Source organism: Ambystoma mexicanum, chromosome 11, assembly GCF_040938575.1.
Source record: "Ambystoma mexicanum isolate Mex_15411 chromosome 11, UKY_AmexF1_1, whole genome shotgun sequence".
NCBI lineage: Eukaryota > Metazoa > Chordata > Amphibia > Caudata > Ambystomatidae > Ambystoma > Ambystoma mexicanum.
Genome location: NC_090934.1, coordinates 1,269,511,462 through 1,269,534,072, shown reverse-complemented (window position 1 = coordinate 1,269,534,072; position 22,611 = coordinate 1,269,511,462). Strand labels below are relative to the sequence as shown.

The following is a 22,611-nucleotide window of genomic DNA, read 5'->3' as shown; positions in this document are numbered from 1 at the left end:
TGCAAATGAGGCAAATTACATGAAGCAAATCATAAGAGAAACTATGATGGGTGATCCATATGGCTAATGTGTATACATAACATTTGTCATCGACTGCTGCCCACACACATTTTATGCCAATGTGTGTCGCTTAAGCCAAAACCTAAATACAATTGACAAAAGTAAGTAAATGCTATTACAGTGCACAGTTAAATCACCAGCAGCCAGCTGAAAACAAGCAATTAACTAAAAGGTGACGAATGCACCATACGCAAGAAGGCGAAGCAGCAAAGCATGCAAACGATACATGGTGAGAATCCACTGTGGTATTGCATATTTTCAACTTTAGACACCGTGTTTCTGCTGTAAGATGGCTGAAGGAGCTTACAATCAGAGAGATACAGGTGCTCCCCTGCTCCTCCAGAACCATCAAGGACAACATCGCCTCTCTTGCCCGAACCTTGGCTGACCTCTCCAACCATTCCTTTGCCACTGGCTCCTTCCCACAACCCCTTAAGGACTCTCTTATGCACCCTCTACAAAAAACGCTGTCTGCTGACCCTTCTTGCCCAGGTAACTATCAGCCTAGCTCTATCACCCCTTTTTTGGCCAAAAAGCTGGTCATCCCCCAACTGACCATCAACACCAGTCTGGTTTCCGGGCATCCAGAGGCACGAAAACTGCTCTCCTGAACATCTGTGAAGACCGGATATCTAACCTGGACTCAAACACTCCCCTGTTCTGATCCTACTCGATCTTTCTTCTGCCTTTGACACAGTCAAGCACTCCATCCTCAAACCGTGTCCATGATACCTTAGGCATTACAGACCGGGCACTGGCGTGGTAGAGCTCCATCCTTTCAAACAGACCCTCCCAAGTGCAAATGGATCCTTTTCTCTCCCCCCTCACTCTCTACCTGTGGCGTTTCTCGGCCTCTATCTTAACGCCATGGCTTTTCAACATCTACCTGGCCCCTCTGGCCCACTTGATCACCTTCTCCCTTCATTTCCAGTGTTATGCAGACAAGACACAGCTCTCCTTCAAGCTGCCATCCTCTACCTCCTCCCCCTCCTCTATCATACCAGACTGCCCGACTGCTATTCAGGCATAGTGCTCTGCCTTAATGCAAGTAAGATGGAGACCCTTCTCATTGGGATGCCTGCTCCCCCCTCCTCCTCTCCTCACTCTTTGGCCAGCTTCTTTGGGTCCCCACCCCTCACCCACTTGTGAGGCAAAAACCTTTGCATCTTTGACACCTCTCTTTCCCTCCACACATCACAGACCTTGCCAAGAAGTACAACTTTCAGCTCCACCGCCTCAGGGGCATTCTACCTTTCCTCACCTTCCCCCAGAAGTTCAACGTCTCCAGAGCTCTGATTCTCTCTAGGTTGGACTACTGAAACAGGCTCTTTCTCAATCTACCTCTTTTGTCCCTTCGCCCCTTCAACTACTCCAGAATAGCACTGCAAGACTTATCCTTAGCCACAAGCCCATCTCTCCAGCCCTAAAATCTCTCCACTGGCCCCCGGTGACCACACAGATCAAATTCAAGACCCTTTGCATCATCCACAAGGCTGTCTGGGGCTGGGGAACTCTCTACATCCAACTTTCCCTCCCTAAATACCTCCCTGCCAGAGCCCTTCGGTCCTCTTGCTCCAATTCTCTGCAGGTCTAACGTTTCTCCAAGCAGAGAGTGGGAGGTAGATCCCTTTCCCCAGTTGGTTACTCCCTCTGGAACTGCTCCCTGTCCCCCCTCGCACTTGAAGCGGATCTTCTTAAGTTCCGGAAAATTCTCAAGACTTTCCTTTTCTCCTCTTCCGCAGCGACTGATGTCTGGTACCTTCAGAGTCATACAGGGGTCAGACCATCTGCCTACAAGTCCCTCTAACATCCCTTGCCAGCACTTTCCCTCATGCTCCCTTCCTAGCCCTAACCTGGTCCACCGCACTCTTCCTCCCTTCCCCTTGGCACTTGACGTCTTGGCCCCCACAGCACTTGCCTCCCACCCCCTCAATTTGGGCACCCCACTCCTGCACTTCTTCCTCTACCGCCCCTTGCACTTACCACCTAGTCTTGCACTTGCACGGCAGGATTGTCACAAGGCCAATATAACTTTTTTTGTTCTACTTGCTTTCCTATGTCCCCCCCGCCCCCCGCAAAATCCCAACTTGCCTTGTGGCGTCTGGAAACACTTGTGTATAAGTGCCATAAAAATGTCCAATAAATACATAAAATACAGGATAAAATAGCTACTTGTTTTCAGGGTTACGCAGTCTGTCTTGGGCATTCAATAAAGCGTGGAGCCCGAAGGACCCAGATGCGAACGTGCGCCGAAAAGTGAATCATCAATGCATAAGATAGGAAACCCCAGCAAGACAGACTAACTCCTGCAACATGTACAGGGACAAAACGGGTTCAAAAACGCCATGCCAGAGGCAGTGAGCCCTTATCAACAGAGATAAAACCAAAAGCACTGCAGCAGTATCAGACCCATATAAAAAAGGGCTAAAAGGGCAAATGGGCACCAAAATACTGAACTAGCCAACAGGTACACACAAGCCTCTAACACAGAAAGGACAAGCTCACCATGGGCTACCAAAGAAATCAGATCAGAATCCAAGTAACCATAAACCCAACGAATGCACAACCCTCACCAGGCACAACCATGCCAATTACAAAAAGAACTACCAAAGACGTATATAGCAACCCTATTTCTAAGAACGGGTGACACCTAGGAAGGTTTCAGTCAGAACAAATAGAGCTGAGGCTACTACCAACATTCTTCCAGCATAGAAATGGAATGCCTGTTGGTGCATTTTGCATAGTGGACCACCCAACCTTTGCAGCAGTACATCTCACAAAGTTGAGGATTAAGCCACAGTCATGACAGCTCCCCACAGCAGCAACCATATCAGGACAGTTGCTGGTGTAGTCTAGCCCTGTTTAAATTGAGGTGCGTAGCAGCATGTGTTTATCTATTTCTGTATTTCATTTTGGGGGCTGCATCTACTGGCATAGAGATGCGTAATAGCTTCCTTTTCCTGACCAGGCAGTGGCAACTTTCTAGTGGTCTATTATTATGGATAGCTGGGGTATCTGCGGTGGCGTTTACCCCTGTAGAGGGCAGTGTTAGCAGGTTTGCTCGTTATGTAACTTGGGTGGATCTTTGCAGACTGACAGGTCTTGGGCCCAATGCGGTTTGAGAAGGTTGTCAGTTGTCTGATAGGATTCCCTTCAGTGGGAGAGTGTGTTGAGAAAGCCTGGGAAGCAGACGTTCAGGTATCGGATCCCGCAACAAAACCTTTCCAGGACTAGGAGTGTTTTTATTTGTGAACTCCTGGGGCTCCTTCCTCTTAGACAGGAAGAGGGAACCCCACCACATACAAAGGCAGATGCTTCATTGTCGGTGTAGGCATGTGGCTTTAGAGTCTTTTTGAGGGGGCGGGAAGCCTCAGGAATAGCTTGTAATCGCAACAAACTTAGGTCACCAACGGTAGTAAATGGGGTAATCTATATATGCAACCAAGAATGCTCCTACCTACACAGAGTCATACTCAGTCAGGTTACTCAAAATCAAAGAGCACTTGATGCTGTACATTCAGACACCTGACACGCAAACACCAAAACCGCAGTGACATTTATTAAGAATACATATAGCAAAAGTGTATAAGTTCAAATCCAAGGAGAAAGATGCATATGCCACCTAGTACCACCAATGTTTTAAAACAATCACAATGAAAATAAAATAAATTAAGGTCCTATTCAATATTGGGTTGAGATGCAGATAATCTAATCCAATCCATGCACACAAGGTGCCATTGACTTCAGATGTACACAAGGTGCTAATGCTTTCAGAATATTGTTTCCATTCAAAATGGCAATAGTCATCAATCCATATGGTTCCACTCTTTTTGATACATCTGTTGTATTTACTCTAGGAAACCCCATTGGGATCACCATTCACTGAGGAAGTTCATCTGCTTCTCTTAACGTGGGACATGTAGTTGATGGTGAGTGTGTTTGCCATCGTATCAATAAGGGCACACTATTTGGTCTCCATCATGGTAATAATTTGTTGACTCTCCCTTTTATGGTTTCCATTGACAGAATCATCTTTTCTTATTTTATGAGTCCTGATGAAGCGTGTTATTGGTCATACGCAGAAACATCTACAGACATACACAAACCAATGATAAATACAACAGAAGTATGAAAAAAAGAGCGGAACCCTATGGATTTATGGCGATTGACAATTTCGAAGGAAACCATGTTCTAGAGTTACTAGCACCTCGTGTACATCTGAAGTCATTAGCACTTAGTGTGCATGAATTCGATTCTTTTAGCCGCATCTCAACCCAATATTGAATGGGACCTTTATTGTTTATGTTTATTGTTTTAAACCATTGGTGGTACTAAGCATGTATCTCCTTTCTTCTTGCATTTGAACTTGTACACTCTTTGAATATGTGTTCTTAATAAGCGTCACTGCAGTGTTGGGGTTTACGTATAAGGCGTCAACATGTATAGCAATGAATGCTTTTTGATTTCGATTAACCTGACCGAGAATGAATTGGTGTAGTTAGGAATAATTGTTGTTGCATGTATCAGGGATAGCTTGGGCGTAACCTCTGGAGAACTTTAGTCCTGTCCCATCAAGGAGAACGAAAGACATGACCCGCATGTTCGACTATTAGGGAATTTAGGATTTGTACTCGCATGCAAGGGGTATAAAGAGGGCACAGCCCTCTCTAATGAGTTCTCATGCCACCATGGCTGTAAGTATCCTTAGAAAACGGCTTTTTATATGGATTTTTTAACAGGCTGCAAAGCTTGTATTTTGGTTCACCAATTAAGTCAGTGGGACTGGCCGTATAGTGGCATGCCCATACCAGACCCTGCTTAGACTCACTTCATTTACTTGCCAAACAGTGGATATGGTGCTTGTTGGTAGTTCTAGGTGCAACTGACCACACTTGGTTCCCTGAGATGTCTCCTGACATTATGCCCTAGAGGTGCTTTGAGGATAGTGACAAATGGGGAGTTCCATTCTACCTCTCAGGGGCGCCCCGTTTGTGCCTTGGTTTCAGCTTTACCGTCAAAGTAGAGGGCCTCACAGTTACTCTGTCAATGTTCGTGCTTGCACTGCGTCTGTGCACGGTCTCAAGGCGGAGAGTGCCGCCATTTTAGATCCAGCTGTTTCCCAGGGATCTGTACTATGGTTTGTAGGATTCAACCTTGCTGTGCAGTATAGAAGAGTTACCCTGTTTGTATTTATCTGGAGTTATTTTGAAATTATCATTTTGGATCAATGGATAAATATATAGAGTCTTTTTAAACGTAATACCCGCAGCATCACCACTTAATGATAATTAGTTATTGTCTCTGAAATGTTAGTGGATGTGTCGGTAGTCATTACGTTTTGTTAAAAGTGTAATAGTATCCGAGGCACCTGCCAACCTCATTATAATCATGGCAGGTGGAGACATGCACGTAGACAGTAAATGTAGTCCGCATCTATGCAAGCTATAGCATCTAAATGCAATCACACACCACTTCGACTTTATACCGCAAGGAACCCAGGTGCTGCGGTTGAACTCTTTTCCTGGTCATTACAGGTTGGCACCTTGTGACCCGTCATGCCACAGGGGAAATAGTCTGCCCCAAAGAGGGGTTAGCGTAAGACTTCATGATCACCAATACTGCACATGCAGAAACAAAATTCACATGGACACAAGGCCAGGCTGCTTAGTATTGCCTAGTTATATTTTTGAAATACAGCGAGGAAGCAATGCATGGATTACTGCAGTTAGTGGCGACGAGACCAGCTCTCGATGCATGCTTTGGGGATAGGTTATTACTTGGCATGCAGCTTAGTTTTTGTTCGTTTCACACCCACCAGTGCTGTCTTCGAGGCTGTGCTGGGATTGCAGTTGCGGCGCTGAATGTTGCAGGTGGTGGTGGTGGTGTTGCGCGTGGGGGCCCGTGTCCTCACCCTCAGGTTCGGTTGTGCCACTGTCGAGTTGCCCCACGGGCGGCGGCCACGGCAGGTCCTTGATAACTTTGATCTCAACTGGTTGGTGTCAGCAGATTGTGACAGAAAGGGGAGGAGAAAGAGACAGGGCAAAAGAAAAAGGGATATTGAGAATGACTGCATAGATTATAGAACAGAAATTCTACAAGAGAATGCAGAGGGAAGAAGTATAGACATGAGAACCCGAAGAGGCAGGCCAGGTTTAGAAGCCTTTAGTGCTACACGTGCCATTCCACGCTCTACACCCTTCCAGGTCTCCTGCTTCGCTTGCATCTTGGCCATTGGCTCGGAAGATAGCTCCCACACAACCAGTGCTAACTCTAATTGCTCCCTTGGTGACTGGCTAGAGAATTGGACTATGCAACGAAAAAAAGGCAAGGCCAATCCAACGCAAGAACGTTCCAGTGGTTCAGGAAAGCCAATCCAACCATAGAACATTCCAGTGGCTCATGAGTTTGACAGTAGCGCTGTCACCTATCTTCATACTAGCCAAGAAATTCAGCAATGGTGTTTTCATCAAGATTAAACACCCCCTGCATGATCCAACCAATTGTTTGCAAGTGATCGGCCAAAATGCATTTACCCTGGCACTGAAGGATTAGAAGAAGCAGAGAACAGGCTCAACATAATGGGATGGTGGCATTACCCATCAGTCCTAACCACAAAGAGAAACAAAAACACAAAAAAATACATTCTACACACTAGTTAAAAACTCCTATGAAAACCCCCGCTATTCGAACCATGTCCATGCAGGGAGAACTACTACACAGGAGCATCCAATGCTTTCTAACGGCAACCACATACATGCATGGGAGGTGGGCGGTACCTTATGACCTTCACGCCTCCAGCCAACAGTCTTGTACGCATTATTGAAAGCAACTATTTTTGACCCAGGGAAACCCTTGTTCCTGAAAAACGCAATACAGACAATACTCCTACTCCAACCAGGGATACGAAGAGGAAGTGTGTAAAGAGAAAGCGACCAGGACATTGTGCGCATACACCCATTTCCCTTTCACATCAATAACATTAGAAGGGTTTCCTTCCTCTGGCCTACCCAGAGAGCGAAAGATCCACAGGAATCATTGACTCACTAAGCACCCTGGGAATTTGTTGCGATTCCTCAACCTGCTTAGAAGATGCTGAATTTCCGTGTTGCAAAGCAGGAGCTCAAATGTCACTGCAACCTAATGTTCAATTCAACCGGAATCATTTTCCAAGCTTTTCCCACCATCACCGTTTTGTAATAGATCATTTACTTTTTTCATATTGGGTTTCAGAAGATTGGACTTTGAATTTTGGACTATGCACAGCACCAACTTTGCCACATTTGCGGTGTCAGGTGACCTCCTACTACAAACTGACCAAACTCTTGAGCAGCTCCAGAGCCTTCACTGCAGTCGCCACCGAACCCGCTCCTCAATAGAAGCTATATCACCAGTGGGGCAGCAGCCTCCACGCTGGAATGGACCAGGTATGGGGCGGAGCACTGCAAAACACTTCACACGGATCGCACTCAAGCTAGCTACAACACTTTGCATTCCATGACATGTCTACGCGCTTGACTACATTGTATGTACTCAGTAAGCAATCTCTGCCTTCAAGGTCACTTAAGGTTTTTAGAAAAATTAAATGTGTTTTTCATTACTATTAATATTTTATTTGCTACTGGTTTTCCAGCCAAAACGCCTACATTATTTTCAAAATTTGTATTTTCTGAACTGTGTACTATCCCTGTAACAGGAAGTGACATCGTGAGAGGAGAGGTGGAGTCTGCAGATACCTTCTAGCTGCAAAAACCAAGTAAAAGGTTGAGTTTTAATTGATTTTGCAACAGGAAGTACTCCTAGCTATACCAATGGAAGGAGATGCAATAGCAATGAGAAGTCCCAGTCTTGTTAGTACTAGGGCTATATCAGTAATACTACTCCTAGTAAGAACGCAAGTGCTTCTGATACTGGAAGAACAAGTCATATTTAGTGGAAGCATCACTAGTAGTGCCAACAGGAGGATAGCTCAGGGGCAACGTGTTGGAAGCAAGACGACATGAGCAACACAGGTTCGGTCCGTGCTTAGAAACCTCTGGGTATTAAGCACGTTATAAATAACCTAGCATAACAGTACTCCCAGTACTCATAACAGAAGAGTCGTACTGGAGAGACTACCACAGGTGGTACTGCCTCTAATAATAGTCTTGTGGATATTTGCTGCTAAAATAGACCGTAGGACTGAATTTCTTCCCCTCCTCGTTGACACTTCCAGCTGCTGGACTTAAGTTAGTTTGCAAAACCAAATACTACCCAAGTAGTAACAATGCTCATAAAACTGTCAACAATGAGTTGGATGATTTTTTGGGTGAGAAACTGGCAGAAGAGAACACATGAAAAACAAGGACAACATGTTAGTTTTGTATAAACCTTAGGACCTCTTTAAGGTCTGTCATGTGGATCATATGAGACAGACGATACTTCTTTAAAAAATAAAATGCATTAGGGAGGTACGAGTAGAAAGGGTGGGCAAAAAAACCAACATGAGCCTTCACCACACATAGTACTAAGGATGGATATGCTGTCCCATGTCTGGTAAGCATCTTGGAAACTTAACCAAAATAAAAGTGTCCTTCGGGGAAGCAAAGTGCTCAAATAAAAGTTGCTGATAATTCCAGGACCGGGTTTCCCTTGGTCTTGCGTTGCAGGGTTTTGGTGGTCCCTAAACTTATCTCTCAGGCCTAATTTGTGGTTTCTTTAAGGTGGTAGGTCTGTCCTCCAGCCTACTAGCTTTGTTGGGCTTTCTCGAGGCTGAAGAGTTAGTGCTGGAGTTTCTCCACCAGAAGAGCAACCAGCTACACCTCGTGTATCTATGCTTCCTCAGGAAGCTCGCCCCCCTAAAGCAGAGCTGAGCCATGGAGGAGAGTCCTCTTGTCTGCCTAAGGGAAGTTTCTCCAGGAGCAACTTACCCTTTGCTCCCAGGATTTTGGTCCCCTCGTTCACCTCTGAATCTGAGGTAAATGTCCTTCCATGCAGTCGTTCTTCCTCCGGTTTAACACCCAATTAAGGCCAAATAGGCCCACCAGAACATTCCTACCTATCGCTCAGTTCCTCTACCTCTTCTCGGTCCTACTCAATAGCCCTTCTGATATTCTCTCTTCTTTCTCCAACCACTTTTTGGATTTCTCATGTCTCATTTTCTCAAGGGCCACTCCCTCTCTCGTCTCAATCTTCATGAAAGCATCTTTGACAATGTGTTTAAAGTTACCATCTTTCCACACATCACCTCTTGCTATTCTCAAACCAACTCCTCTTTGATACTCCTACATCTCCACACTATTAACATCCTCCTCTGTACTATCACCAACCTCCCCCTTACAATCCCAGATCTTCTCCAAGATGTGCCAACAATCCAAGTCTCTCTTCTCTTTCCCACCTTCTCCCATCTGTGCACAAGGCTGAAACATGTTTGGGGATGCGTGTGGTCTTGTGCAGAAGGGATGTGACCAAGCCCTGATTTGCATATGGTCTTTACCCTTTTGAAATGTATGCATGGAAAACCCACCATAAAAAGAGGGCAAAAAAGTGGCAAAGAACTTGGAAAAGAAAAAGGATATTTTTGTGCTGCAGAAATAAAGTCATGGGGAAGGGAACCCCGAGACTTGAGACATGTATACACTTGAGACCAGAGTCTCAAGGTTCTTTGGTGCTTGGAATAGTATTACTTGGAACTTGAGGAAGGGAGTATTGATAAAACGGTATCATCATGAACTTGAGAGGTACATTTGAGACTTTTGCTGGAACTGTTTTATACTTGGGGAAGGAAGCTGCAAGCTGGAAGAGGCTCAGAACTTTATGTTGGACACTGTTTCTTTTGGTTGCTGGCATCCCTACACATTGTACAGATAAACTGTGAGGGCAAGCATAGGTTCTGGACACAGACAGATTCTTGAGTTGAGCTCTTTGACTCAGACTTTCCTTTGTTTTATTTAGGTAGGCAAGTCGCACCTTAGCATAGCACATGCTAGGCCTTCAACCATCCTGACATTTAAGTTAAATAAAAGTGTTTGTTTTTAATTCACACTATGTTGTCCTTCTTGATGCCTTCAGGCTTTATACGTAATCAGAAAGCAGGAAAAACGGACTTTGTTGAAACAAACTACATGTCTGAGTATCCTAGAGAGACTGAGATGAGGAAGAGGACTGAAGAGGCATGTAGATGTAGTAGGTGAGGCAATTAAGCCTAATAGCCGTTGTAGGAGTCAGGTAATTGGGACTGATGGCTCACACCTGAAGTGAATTGGCAAACCTGTGTGGTATAAAAGGCCCAACAGGAAAGGAGAGCAGGACGCAGCGGGAGCAGGAGTTGTAAGGCTAGTAGTAGTAGAAGAGGAGAAGCAGAATGCTGGCAAATCATGAGGAAGGGGGAACACTGAAGGGACGCCAGAACGTAGAGACAGCAGATTTCACCTGCACGTTCTGAGAAGGTCCTGTGTTCTCAAAACCTGAATTGCAGAGGCTGCGCAGAGAAAGATGTGCTGAAAGTAAAGTTTTCTCCATGTAAGCCGAGGCACGGTGATTGCAGAGCTGTGACTTTGCAGCAAGTCAAGGCCAGAGGCAGAAGGCAAGCCGAAGGTTTAGGGAGTGAAAGCAAGCTGTCAATTAAGGTGGTCGGACCAGAGACACCTGTGCTGGAGGGTATGGGTCCTAAGTGAGCCCAAAGAAGTAGCAGAGGTTGAGGAAGTTGGGGAATCAAAGCAACCCGCAATCGCGGTAAAAGCTGTTTTTCTAAGGTGACCAGATTTTCAAGAAGAAAAACTGAGAAGGCCAACACTATCCTGCCTAACAGCACCCCGCCGCCCCCATTTCCCTCACCACATTTCACCCCCCAGTCCCACTGCATGCCCCCCGCCCGTCGTATTTCCAGAACTGATCATACTTATAAATAAAATGTGCTGTTTTTAATCAGGATGTATACATGTTCATAAAACAGCTATTGCTCTGATTGATATGATAGGCCTTTCTGTTCATCCAATTCTTAGCGTGTCTCTGAGGCTTAACCAGTTAATGCATGTGGGTGGTACCTGAAAGGTTATGGGATCGAGTCCAACCTACAAGTGTGTTATGGTATAAATTAACTTTATAATTGTTTGCGGTTACAATTATGTGAAGTTGGTGAGCCTCCCTTTCCCCAAAATCTGTGCGCAGGAAAAAAAAAAAAAAAAAAAATTTGACAGGGGGACAGAGGCACCAATCCGGGGACAGTCCATGCAAAACCGGGACATCTTGTCACCCAGTGCTTTAAGTGGGCTGGGCCCCCAGTCCCACCACGCCATGGCGGGACACATTATCCAGCCACGGCCGTAGTCGCGACGCGAGGTGTGCACGCCTTTTTAAAAGTCAGCATTGCTGAAACTGGAAGTTGCAGTTTCAGCAACGCTGTGGCTGGCTGGCACTTCTGTCAGTCACTGTAACTTCCTCTTGTGACCCCTCGCGTGAGGAGTCACAAGAGGAAGTTATGGCCCCTTTGTTTCCACAGGTCACTGACCCTTGGCGAACCTGTGGGCTCTGATCTAAACTCCAGATTAGATCACAGAGCCCTCGGGTTCAAAAAGGGTCAACGACCCCTCGGGCTCTGATCTATCTGCTCTGCAGACCACGGATCACTGAGCCCGAGGCATTTTTGTCCGTTGACAAAGCTTTATAAAAGATGGCATGAAAAGTACACAAATTCAAGCCATCTTTTAACAAGCTTTGCCAACGGACAAAGACAGCTCGGGTTTTGTCCGTCCTCAAAGCTTTATAAAAGATGGCTTGAATTGTGTAGGTTTCAAGCCATCTTTTATAAAATATAGAAATATATTACATATTTCTATGTTTATAAAAGATGGCTTGAAAAGTACACAAACCATAGAAATGTACGCATACAAATATATAAATGCTTACATACATTTATATATTTGTTTGCACACCTTACTATGCCGTGTGCACTTTTCAGGCCACGCCCACCATGGAAGCCATGACCCATTATGAGCCCACCCCCCCTCAATCTCTTACCCCAATTAAAGCACTGTGGTCACCCCTGTGTATGTCCCCTAAGATACTGGACTTGTATTGCGTCTTCCTCGCCGAGGCTGATGCGGTGCACAGGCAGCAGATTCATATAGTTTTAATGACTACAGGTGCAGAGTGCACACAGACTGAGCACCCAGGGGAGCTGGGCCGGCACTACCCTTACACGTGACCCCCGCCATGTTCTTTGCTGGAGCTCCGCTTTCCGTTTTGAAAGCCAAGGCCCCTGTTGCGCACATGTATAATAGACGAGATGAACTGCCGGAATCCAATGTAAACACAGCCTCCTGGCTAGTCTTCACTCGGGAAGCTCTATGATTGTATAAAAGTACACTATGGACTGAAACACTGCTTTCCTGAAAATATAAGGGTCGTTCACCAACGCAGCAAAGTGTCAGGAGGCCCGTTTCATCGTCTGCCCCGAGGAAAGGGCTGCTTTAAACTGATTTGTGCTGTAAATTTTACATGGAAACGGCTAGGAAAATATGAATCGCCCCGGGCACCAGTAGCGTGGCCACAGGTGTAAACTGCTTTATTATTTTGCCACAAACATGAGTAGTACCCCGGACATCATCTCTTTGGTAAAACATCATTATCAAATATTGCATTTTACAACACAGCGGGCAAGGCACTCAAGTTTCGCCAATTCCACGTGAGAAAGCCATCCTGTCCCTTTTATTGGAACTGTGGGATTTGTACTACTAGCATTTTTCATTGATTTACGGAAGGCTTCCCACACTTACGGGGTGGGGGCTAAGTATGGTTAATGCTGACATAAATGGTCGATTCTGCTGGCTTACTTTTTGGCGATACTTACTATGCATTGGAGATGCCGTTTTAATTGTCACATAAACAGTATTATGAGTCAATGTTACCTGCCCTAGTAACAGTGTAGCGCTCTGTGGGGTATTGCGGCTGTCAGTGGTATGGTCTGCATGGGACATCCAGACCACACATGGGGAGGGTAAAGGATCTCTGTGCAAGAAGGTGGAGGACCGCAACCCCCCCCCTCAGGAAAATTCATGTTGCTGCTTCGATGTGCGCGCCTTACTGCTCGTGTCAGCGTGCGCAGATCCTCTTTGCGGCAGGCCATTGTGTCTGTTGGAACTACACTGTTGCCAGGAGTGTTGCTAGTCTGGAAAAGATCCGGGGCTACGCTAATTTTGGGCGTCCTCTGACTGTCGCACTTACCCTAGTTGGGGCTGGGGGGAGGAGAGCAGGGGTGCAGTATGTTCTGTGTCCCTTCAACAACCTAAACACCCAGGATATTTATTTTTTGGCCTTGCACTCCTCACCTAAAGCGGTCCGGAACACAAAAATGTCATTCAACTTCCAGTAAACAAAGCTTCAATCCCGGTGAGGCAATGCGGAAGTGGGCTGCAATGGACTGCTTCCGCTTTGTAGTTAAAGCAAACTCAGGGCAGGTAGTAATAATTTATGCTGTGTTTTGTTTATAAAGCTTTATACAGAGCTGAATCACCAACGTGGTGGTCTCAGAGCACCGAATCTTACCTGGAAGTTGTAGCACTGTGCACCCACCATGGGTATCCAGAGATTAGCCTGTGGAGGAAAAGAGCAAAACGGGGCGGCCGAGAATATACTGCATGGATCCCATTTCTGGGGTTTTTGCAAGAAAAGGGGGGGGTGGGCTTCCTGATTTTATTCACTTTACTGTTTGGTTAGCATGAAGTGAAAACGTAGCCATTGTGACTGGTGTCTGTGAAAGCTAGTACATTTTTTGTACACTTAATCCTGACGTCACTGTGGGAGCAAAAAAGAAGTTTAGCACGTGCGATCCTGCATGCAGGGTTGTACAGTGATGTAAACGGCCTGGTGACTTGCTCTTGGCGATGTAGGTGATAATAAGGTTTGCATAGTAGGAGAAGGGGGGGCGCTTGAAGTGTGGCGAGAGAGGGTCTGTAGTGTCTGGCACTTGGAGGCCCTTTTGCTATTGCAATAGGAAACTTGGAAAATAGCATTGAAACGTTAAGTTCCACCTTCAGGGTGGGGCACCACAAAGGGTGAAGTAGCTCACATGGAAGACGCAGATGAAAGCATGCACGCTTCATGACTGCATTCACTTTCATCACGAGCCTCGAGAAACCCCAAAAATGACAGAGGTCGCGTCGGCAAAAGCCACAGTTCATCGAAAAAGACAGATCTTTGACTGGACGGGTCTGCATTTGCAGGCTTGGTCCACCGGGAGATAGAGTGAGCCCAGAGATATGCACCGAGTTCTAGGTCAGTGCTAAGCTTCCAAATGCTAAAGTTGGTGATATGAGCAGCAACCTCCTTATGATGCCCAGCATTTTCTTGAAGATTCTGGAATATTAGTGTTGGCGACGTAAGTGTCAAAGTCATGCACAACGATGTGGAAGGAATGACCTTGAACCACCTGAGCAAGCGTTTTGCATTCTGCAGCGGCACACAGCTCAGCGAGGGGACTTCTGAGGGGATGGCAGGCCATTTAACCTAGTGGGTCCCGTGCAACAGGAAGGCGACCACCAGTTCAGAGATGCCTCTACGAAGACAAGCACTTACTATAGACACCTGCGAACGGTTTAAATCTCTATATTGGTAAATCCACCACAGCAACCTAGTATGGCTCCCCGTCCCCAGTTTCCCAATGGTGGGACGATCTTTAAATATATTGATGACAGGTTGCAAAAATTACACTCCAGGGCGCGCCATCTTAGAGCATTTTCTTCTGGCCAGAGAAGGATTTCACGCTGCAAGGAGGAAAAATAAACAAATTTAAGCAAGAATGGGAGTTTTAGCCCTGCCAGATTTGGTTGAGTCTTTTTGAGTGGATTTTGCCAAAAATATATGGCGCTGGGGGAAGAGGGCTTGGGCTAATAATGAATGTAAATGTTTAAGGTATTTGTACCGCGCACCATCACCAACGGAATTGATCCCCAGGCGCTCTGGCGGATCTGTAAATGATAAGGCGGGGGATTGGTTAGTTGGGTGAAGAGGGAGTAGGATAGTGAGAGGAGTGGTGTTCTGTTGGCAGCTTCAACTCTGTGTACACCGGGTGCTGAGCTTTGGTGCAGGTATTGGATCGGTGTCAGTCCGCGTGAGCTGTTGCTCCGGCTTATCTGTTGTTGCGGTGTTGTGAAGTGCGTGCGGCTTGTTGTGCGAGAGATGGTTGCGTGAGTTTTTGAGTGAGATAAGTATGCAGAGTTTGGGCTTGTATTGGTTAGTGGGTTACATGACCTTTAGCATGCTAACATTCACAGTTTTGTCTAAGTGTGGCACTTGTTGGCCTTCACATGTGGGCATGCCCACATTCACAGTCTTTTCTAGGTGCGGCGCAGGCTAGTGTTTAGAAATCTGTCTAGGTGTGGGCATGATTAACATTCATAACTTAATCTGGATGCTACTCAGGCTAATAGTTCACAATTCTAAGTGTTGCACCTGCTAACATTCAAGTTTGCCAATTGGCCACAGTTCTAAGTGTGGCCTGTGCTAGTCTTCACGTTTAGCGTAGGTGCGGGCATGCTAATATTCAGAGTCCTATCTAGATGCGACGCAGGCTGACATTCACAAATCTATCTTAGTGTGGGACTAAGGCGGGGGGGGTGAGGAGGTTCATCCCACCGCATATATTTGTGGCTAAATCAACCGTTCAATTTTTTTTTTTTTAACTACTAAAATAAAATACCAAAAAAACCTGATGAAAGCAATTCGGCTAAGTCCAATGGAACCTTCCAAGCTAGGCTGCTTGCTGCCCACTGCACTTTCTGCATTAATCCTAACTGCATCTGCCCATTTCCCGTCACATTCCCGACAGGGAATTGGGACGAAGAAGCCAAGAACGCCACATGCACAAAATAACTGAAGGGGTTCAAAGCAGTCTGTTTACATAAATCGATAAGGGGGAGTGAAGGGGACAGCAAAATATTTTGCAATATGTTATGTCACTCTGCTTTGATACTGTGCCAAATCACCAATGTAGTAGTTTCAAAGTACCTGGTCCTTGCCCGCGACGTATTGTGACGCCGCCCAGGGTGCTCCAGACCGTTAGTCTGCTTGAGGAATAGTGAAGAAAATGGGGAATTCAAGAGGGAGAGTGGGGAGAGAGTAAGGCTACTATTTAGGCAATTGGGCAAAGGTAAGTGCTATAGAGTAATTTTAAGCAATTCTTTATTAAAACACAACTTAAAAATGAATGAGCTGTCTAAGAACACCAAGTTATGGATTCATGTAGAAAACATGAGTGGATGCGTACTGCTTACATGGGGTAGCTAGCAGGTGTAAGAAGAAGTCCGAGAGGTGTTCTGAAGTGGTGTAAGTGTCGTGCTGCAGTTAGATTGCGCTGACCTTGGTGCATACAGTGACTGCCATTATGTGGTGTTGTCCTGTAGGTATGATGTTCTTTTATCGTCAGGCATTTCAAAGCCTGCAGCTTAAACTTGTTTGCCAGTTCATCGAATTTGAGGGGAGCGGGGGGGGGGGGGGGCAGATAACTGGTTGGGGGTTGGGTATAGGTAAAAATAGGAGTAGGAGGGGGGATTGCCCCCCCCCCCAAAAACAAATGTTTTTTTATGAACTGTCAAACATTTAAATTGCAGGCTTTGAAATGCCTGATGATGAAATGACATAGAACCGTCCTGTACTCTGCTATTGGGATCCTAGCACCTCCCCCTTTTTTGGTCAGATACCACACAACAAAGTATCTTGAGTGCAAGTGTGAGAATTCGTCTTAATGCTAAACCAAACTATCTAGCTAGTTGGGCTTGGGAAGACCGATGTCAGATATGGGCCACTTTGTACTAATGTAATGCAAGGTTTAGAATTGCTGGTAGCGATGTAGCTACTGCTTCTATACTAGGTGAGCCTGGTTAGCTTGACATCAACATCTCACAGGAGCTACATGTTGGTTCCTCAGGCCAACTGGGGCCTTACACACATGCACATGTCACATTAACTTTGAGTATTTGAGAATGTTAATAGGAAAGAATTAGAACCCATCTAATACACCTTGTAAACACAATGGATTACACATAATGGGTATAAAGTGAAAGTAGCATCTCATGATAGCTCCAGGTACCCCTGTGGTAGCTCCTGTCTACAGGGTGATTGATGCCCAACATCCAGGAGCTGCTTTTAGCTCCTGCATCTTAATTTCGAGCCCTGTTACGCATTTTTTTCATGTGTAGAAACCAGTGCGGCCCTTGCAGAAAGTAAGAGTTATTTGGGGCTGTATAATGTTAATGCACAGAGCAGCACTAAAACTGCTGAAAATAAGTGCAGACTGCACATTTAAAAAAAATGTTTTGTTGTTAGGTCTAGTTTCATTGTTGCCCCACTGTGTTTTGCTTCTTGGCGAATTGATTGTTTACCCAGGATATTAATTGTTCGTCTCTTTTTCACATCCAAACACACTACTCACAGCTACCTACCCGACAACTTCAAGTGCTCACAAACAGGAAAGAAAAAAGGAGGAGGAGGAGGAGGAGGACTTGCAGTAGCATACAAGGAACACCTGAAAATAAAAACAGACGAACCACTAGACATCAAAAACTGTTAATCCCTAATCCTTCACTTAACAGTAAACCCCAAAACAAACCTCAATATCATTCTGGTTTACAGACCACCAACATACAACGCAGCATTTGTTGATACATTCATAGAAGCCATCACTAACCTAGCCATCAAACATGAATATTTGATAATTCTCTGGGACTTAAAAATCTGGTTTGAAGAAGAAAATGCAAAGTCACAAAAAACGCTGACCGAGCAACTCACAATGAAACTACGCCATTTGGTTAAAGGAGCAAGACACGCGCTTGGGGCTATCTTCGCCAACAAAAACCTTATCACCGCTGCACCACCGATACAGATACTGTGGAGCGACCACCTCATAATTACATTTGTGATTATTCTACCAACTAAAGCAACCGAACAACCCAAAAAACTCCCAACTATCGTAAAAGGAAACTGGAAGATTCTCCAAAGATAGCAACTTAACAGAACAACTTGAACTCACCAAACCATCAACCACTAGTCTGGACGGAACTGAACTCGACGGAAAACCAGAGTTACTTCTTAGATGGATCACAGAAACAATCAATAGCATCTCCCCAGAAAAGCCTTTCAACCCATCACAAAGAGAGCAATGGCAAATGGTTTACGCCCCTACTCTGTGCCATAAAAAAACAAGGTGGTCAAGGTAGAATGGAGGAAAGAATACGACCAGACAAAAAAAATAATAATAATCAATCACTTGACCAACGACAAATACGATCTTATAAAAAATTAATTCAAAAAGCAAAAAAATAAAAAATACTACCACAACCGAATCACCAAAGCAGCCAAGACCCAAAAAGAACTGTTCAACAGTATAAACAAAATAAGGAACCCACTGTGTTGCAACAATGCACTGGTACCTTCACCGAAACTATGCAACGATTTTGCAGACCACTTCAAGAATAAAATCGGTGACATCCACCGAATCATGCAGACCAGTCAACCAAAATGCACAACTCCCCCCCCACCAACCGTGAACCACAGAACAATCTCAAACACTTCCCACAAATATCAGAGACATTTGTCAAGCTGGTAAGACATAACAATATAGCAGGCTCCCCCATTGACCCATGCCCTCGAGACATCTATAAATCAATTGTCACACAGAGCACTCCAATGGAACACTTCAGACACCTCTTTAACCCGTCACTCGCAACAGAAGTACCACAATCATTCAAATCAGAGTACATCAAACCACTCAAGGACACGGCAGGCGATGAGGAAGACCTCTCTAACTACCGATCTATCTCAACCATTCCCTGCCCAGCAAAACTGCTAGAAACCAACATCTACAAACTAACACAGGAACATGCAGAAAAACAAAAGCTGCTGAACCAGGCACAAGTTGGCTTCAGACCCACAAGAGGGACAGAGAAGGCACTCAGGTATCTGGGATGACCTAAAGACAAACGCAGACTCCAACACAAACTCTTCCCTGATACTACTCAACCTCTCTGCAGCGTTTGACACAGTCAGCCATGATATCCTCATCAAACGACTATTAGAAACAGAATAGCCGATCAAGCCCTGTTCTGGATTAAATCATTCCTAACTGAAAGAACGGAATCTGTCTATATAAGACCCTTCAAATCCACTCCATGAGATACCGACTGTGGAGTACCACAAGGATCGTCCCTATCCCCAATGCTCTTCAACATCTACCTAACTACATTAATCAAGCAGCCTTACCTGCTACAACTACGCTGATGACACACAAATCATCTACAAAATCAAAGACCTACAAGAAGAGAACACAACGCTGGAAGACTCTCTAAAATAACTATACCACTGGATGAACACAAACAGCCTCAAACTCAACCCAGGCAAGACAGAAATGATGGTTATCACCAAAAACCAGGAAAATAACCATTATATCCCATGACCCAGAGAACTAGGAACAGCACCCACACCATTGAAAATAGTCAAAAACCTGTCCTAATGGACAACGCGCTTACACTAGAACCACAAGTAGGCAAACAAGAAATGCTTCTTCCTCCTATACACTATTCCTCTCCTTTGCTCATAAAACACGGACCATCATTGCACTCATCATGTCGAGAATAGACTGTGCCAACAGCCTGTACCTTGGAATGCTGGACAACTGCTAAAGAAACTGCAATCTATCCAAAGTGCAGCGGCCAGACTTCTCAAACTATCACAAAGGGACTATATCACCCCAGCGCTAAATATTTTACACTGGGCGCCAATCAAACCACAAATTACGTTAAAAACAATGTGCATAACGCACAGCGCGATTCACGGCGAAGGAGCAGAATTCCTACAAAAGAAAATAACCATTTACCCACCAAGAAGAACTCAGATCATATCGAGTTCTTAGGGCACCAATGTATATCAGAAGGACTCTTAATCATTTTAGAAGTTTCTTGCAAAGCACAAACTTCTCCATCAGTTTGTGGCTTCCTGGCCTCGATCACCAGCATCCAGTCTCGTGGTCAGATGTGTGATGGCAGGTGGCGACAACCAGCCAAAGTGTACTTACCGTGACATTACAGAGCTCTGTAGCAGAGGCGGGCAGTTTCAGGGAATTCATCTTATTCGCCTCTCGGGACACCCATGAAAACTTTGAGAAGGCAGCCGGAGGAGTATGATTGGAAGAAATTAATCGGACGTATGAAGCGGTGAAGGGTGATGGAATCTTAGCCCAGAGTTGTGATTTTTTTCTTCAAACGAAGACTATTGCGAGGGGGCGTTGCATGAAGGCTAGGAGGTGGACTGCCAACACCTGCTTGCTCAGTGTTTCACTCATTTTACAGGTCAATTTCAGCACTGACTTGTTCTGTCAGCTCCAATGGAGGAAAATTCATACACACCAATGTTTTGGATTGCCTGGGAGGGAGCTTTTGTCAGGGGAAGCAGGAATTTTAAATGCTCCTATTGAACTGCATTGGATTAAAGATTTTTTAGGTGGAAGAGAGTTACAAAAGCAACATTTCTGATAGAAAAATCGTTAGTCTCTCGCCTTAATCAGGAGGGTTGCATGTATGAAAACAAACTTCTCTCAACAGCATACACATTTGAACTCTCCAGCAGACCTGCCTAACTTCCTGGCTTGTTGCGGGGTCTCTGGGTTTTCATCCTCTTCTTTGGGTCGTCTCTGGGGAGGAGCATAACATCTCTGGGTTTGTAAGAGCCTGCAATAAATTGTGGTGCCCGTCTTCCCTCATAGCTCTGCAATGATCCAAATGACAGAGTGGCATGGGCGTAATTTTGGGGGGGACAGGAGTGTTTGTCCCCCCCCAGCTTTCATGGAACACCATTTTGTCCCCATTCATTTGGCTGGGGCACATTTTCTTCAGATGTCATGTCCCCCCAACTTTTTCAGAAAAGTTACTCCACTGTCTCAGGCAGAAAAGCCCACATTGGGGCCAACTTAACCCCCCCTTTGTAATGGTGAGTGATCAGAGATTAAGGGACATTGGCTATTTTGCATTAGAAAGCCCAAAATAAAGCTTCGGATAAATATCCAAGTCTGTGCCTTTTTTGAAGGTAAGAACATTTCAAGTGTCTCTCTTTTTCATTGCGTTTTAATTTTGACACGCACAAAGATGTGTTTGCATTCATGCAAAATTGAACATTTTCTTGTAACTACATATAAATAAATAGGATGCTTGGGTTAACACAAACAGGCAAACTTATCACACTAGTTTTTTCTGAGGCTTTGTGTTGAGAACACCTTTGCAAAACATAAAGGTCATTTTTGAAACTTACATTATTTTGTGCCCTGAAAGGTGCATTTGTTACATTGGGGAGCAGTAAATGTAGTAAGCTACAATGCTACTGTTTTTTTGCTCAGCATGTTCTTTTTGAATGTATATGTTTCTTAAGCAGTTTGAGTAAAGGTGGATTACTTCTGGAGCCAACAAGCCATTTCTGTAATAGAGTATTCTTAAATGCCAAACATGAACACCCACTACTACTTACTACACCTGAGAAGATACGCTGTCAAGTGCTTAAGTAGCAGACTGGTCTCAAATCTCAGCTTCACCGTTTCACTAAAAGGTGTAATCCTTGACAAATAATTTTAGCTCACTGTGCCTTTTCTACAGATTTGAATGTGTAAACTCTACTTTTTCCCTGGACATATGATCTAATAATTTAACAGAACACATCTGTGCAGTTTTTAATTATAAACAAAAAAGGATTATTTACACCCCCCTCTCCCCCCCACGGAAATAAATTAGAGATTAACCTTTTGCGGCTGTCGTGCCCCGGCAGGCTTGGCACCCGGTGATACGCCAGACTCCGACACTTCCGGTGGCCTCAGGGCGTCACTGTAGGGCGGCATTAAGCGGCCGCGATGATGTCGGGCTGCGACAAGTGAAGGCGGGAGGCAGTGTGAACCCTTGCGAGTCCCGCGAGGGTGGACGGGGAGCCGTGCAGTTTATGCTTTGGCTCACACATCTCTGCTTGTTTGTTCAGCTCGGCCTGTAATTATGCATTTCAAGGGCACCACTCAGCCGCCCACACTTCCCGATGGACACTGCAGCCTAATAACAAGGCCTGCGGCGTTTACAGAAGGCCGCACGCGGCCGAGTTCTGAAAATAACACTTTCTTCCTCCCCCTATCACCGACCACGCGGCGTGCACGTGCTTCGGCGTTGCAGCCCTGCTCATCTTTCTGAGGGAAAGGACCAAACTTGCATGCGAACATAGTTTCCAAATCAAACATGTTGGGAATGAGAGTGAATATGGCAAGGGAAGCTTTGGAGGGGATCCGGCAGAACAGGTACTTTCCACAATGCCTATAAAAATCTTTCCATGAGGCTGTCTAGGGTTCCGTGTTCACAGTGGCCTGCAATTCATTCATTGCTCTCTCAATATAGGGTGACCAGATTTTGAAAATAAAACGCTACAGGCCACTGACACAGAAGTAGGACTACAGCTTCAGCTGTGAAACTAGTCCTACTTCTATGCGGGTGGCCTGTCCCGCGTCATGTTGATGGAGTGAGGAGAGCCCCCGTCCCCGGGTCCCGAGGCTATTTTAAGTTT

The 22,611-nt window shown here is 45.3% G+C and overlaps 1 protein-coding gene across 2 annotated transcripts in view; it reads right to left on the bottom strand.

The window, feature by feature from the left end:
- The window catches only part of SHF (Src homology 2 domain containing F), a 423,558-nt gene that overhangs the window by 94,582 nt on the left and 306,365 nt on the right, over window positions 1–22,611 (bottom strand). The window contains exon 4 of one of the 2 annotated variants that reach the window (XM_069624724.1): window positions 5,876–6,049. The exons of the other annotated variant lie outside the window; for it this stretch is intronic. Within the exon in view, the coding sequence (XP_069480825.1) occupies window positions 5,876–6,049 (174 nt within the window). The remainder of the gene's footprint in view (window positions 1–5,875; window positions 6,050–22,611) is intronic. 2 annotated transcript variants of the gene reach the window in all.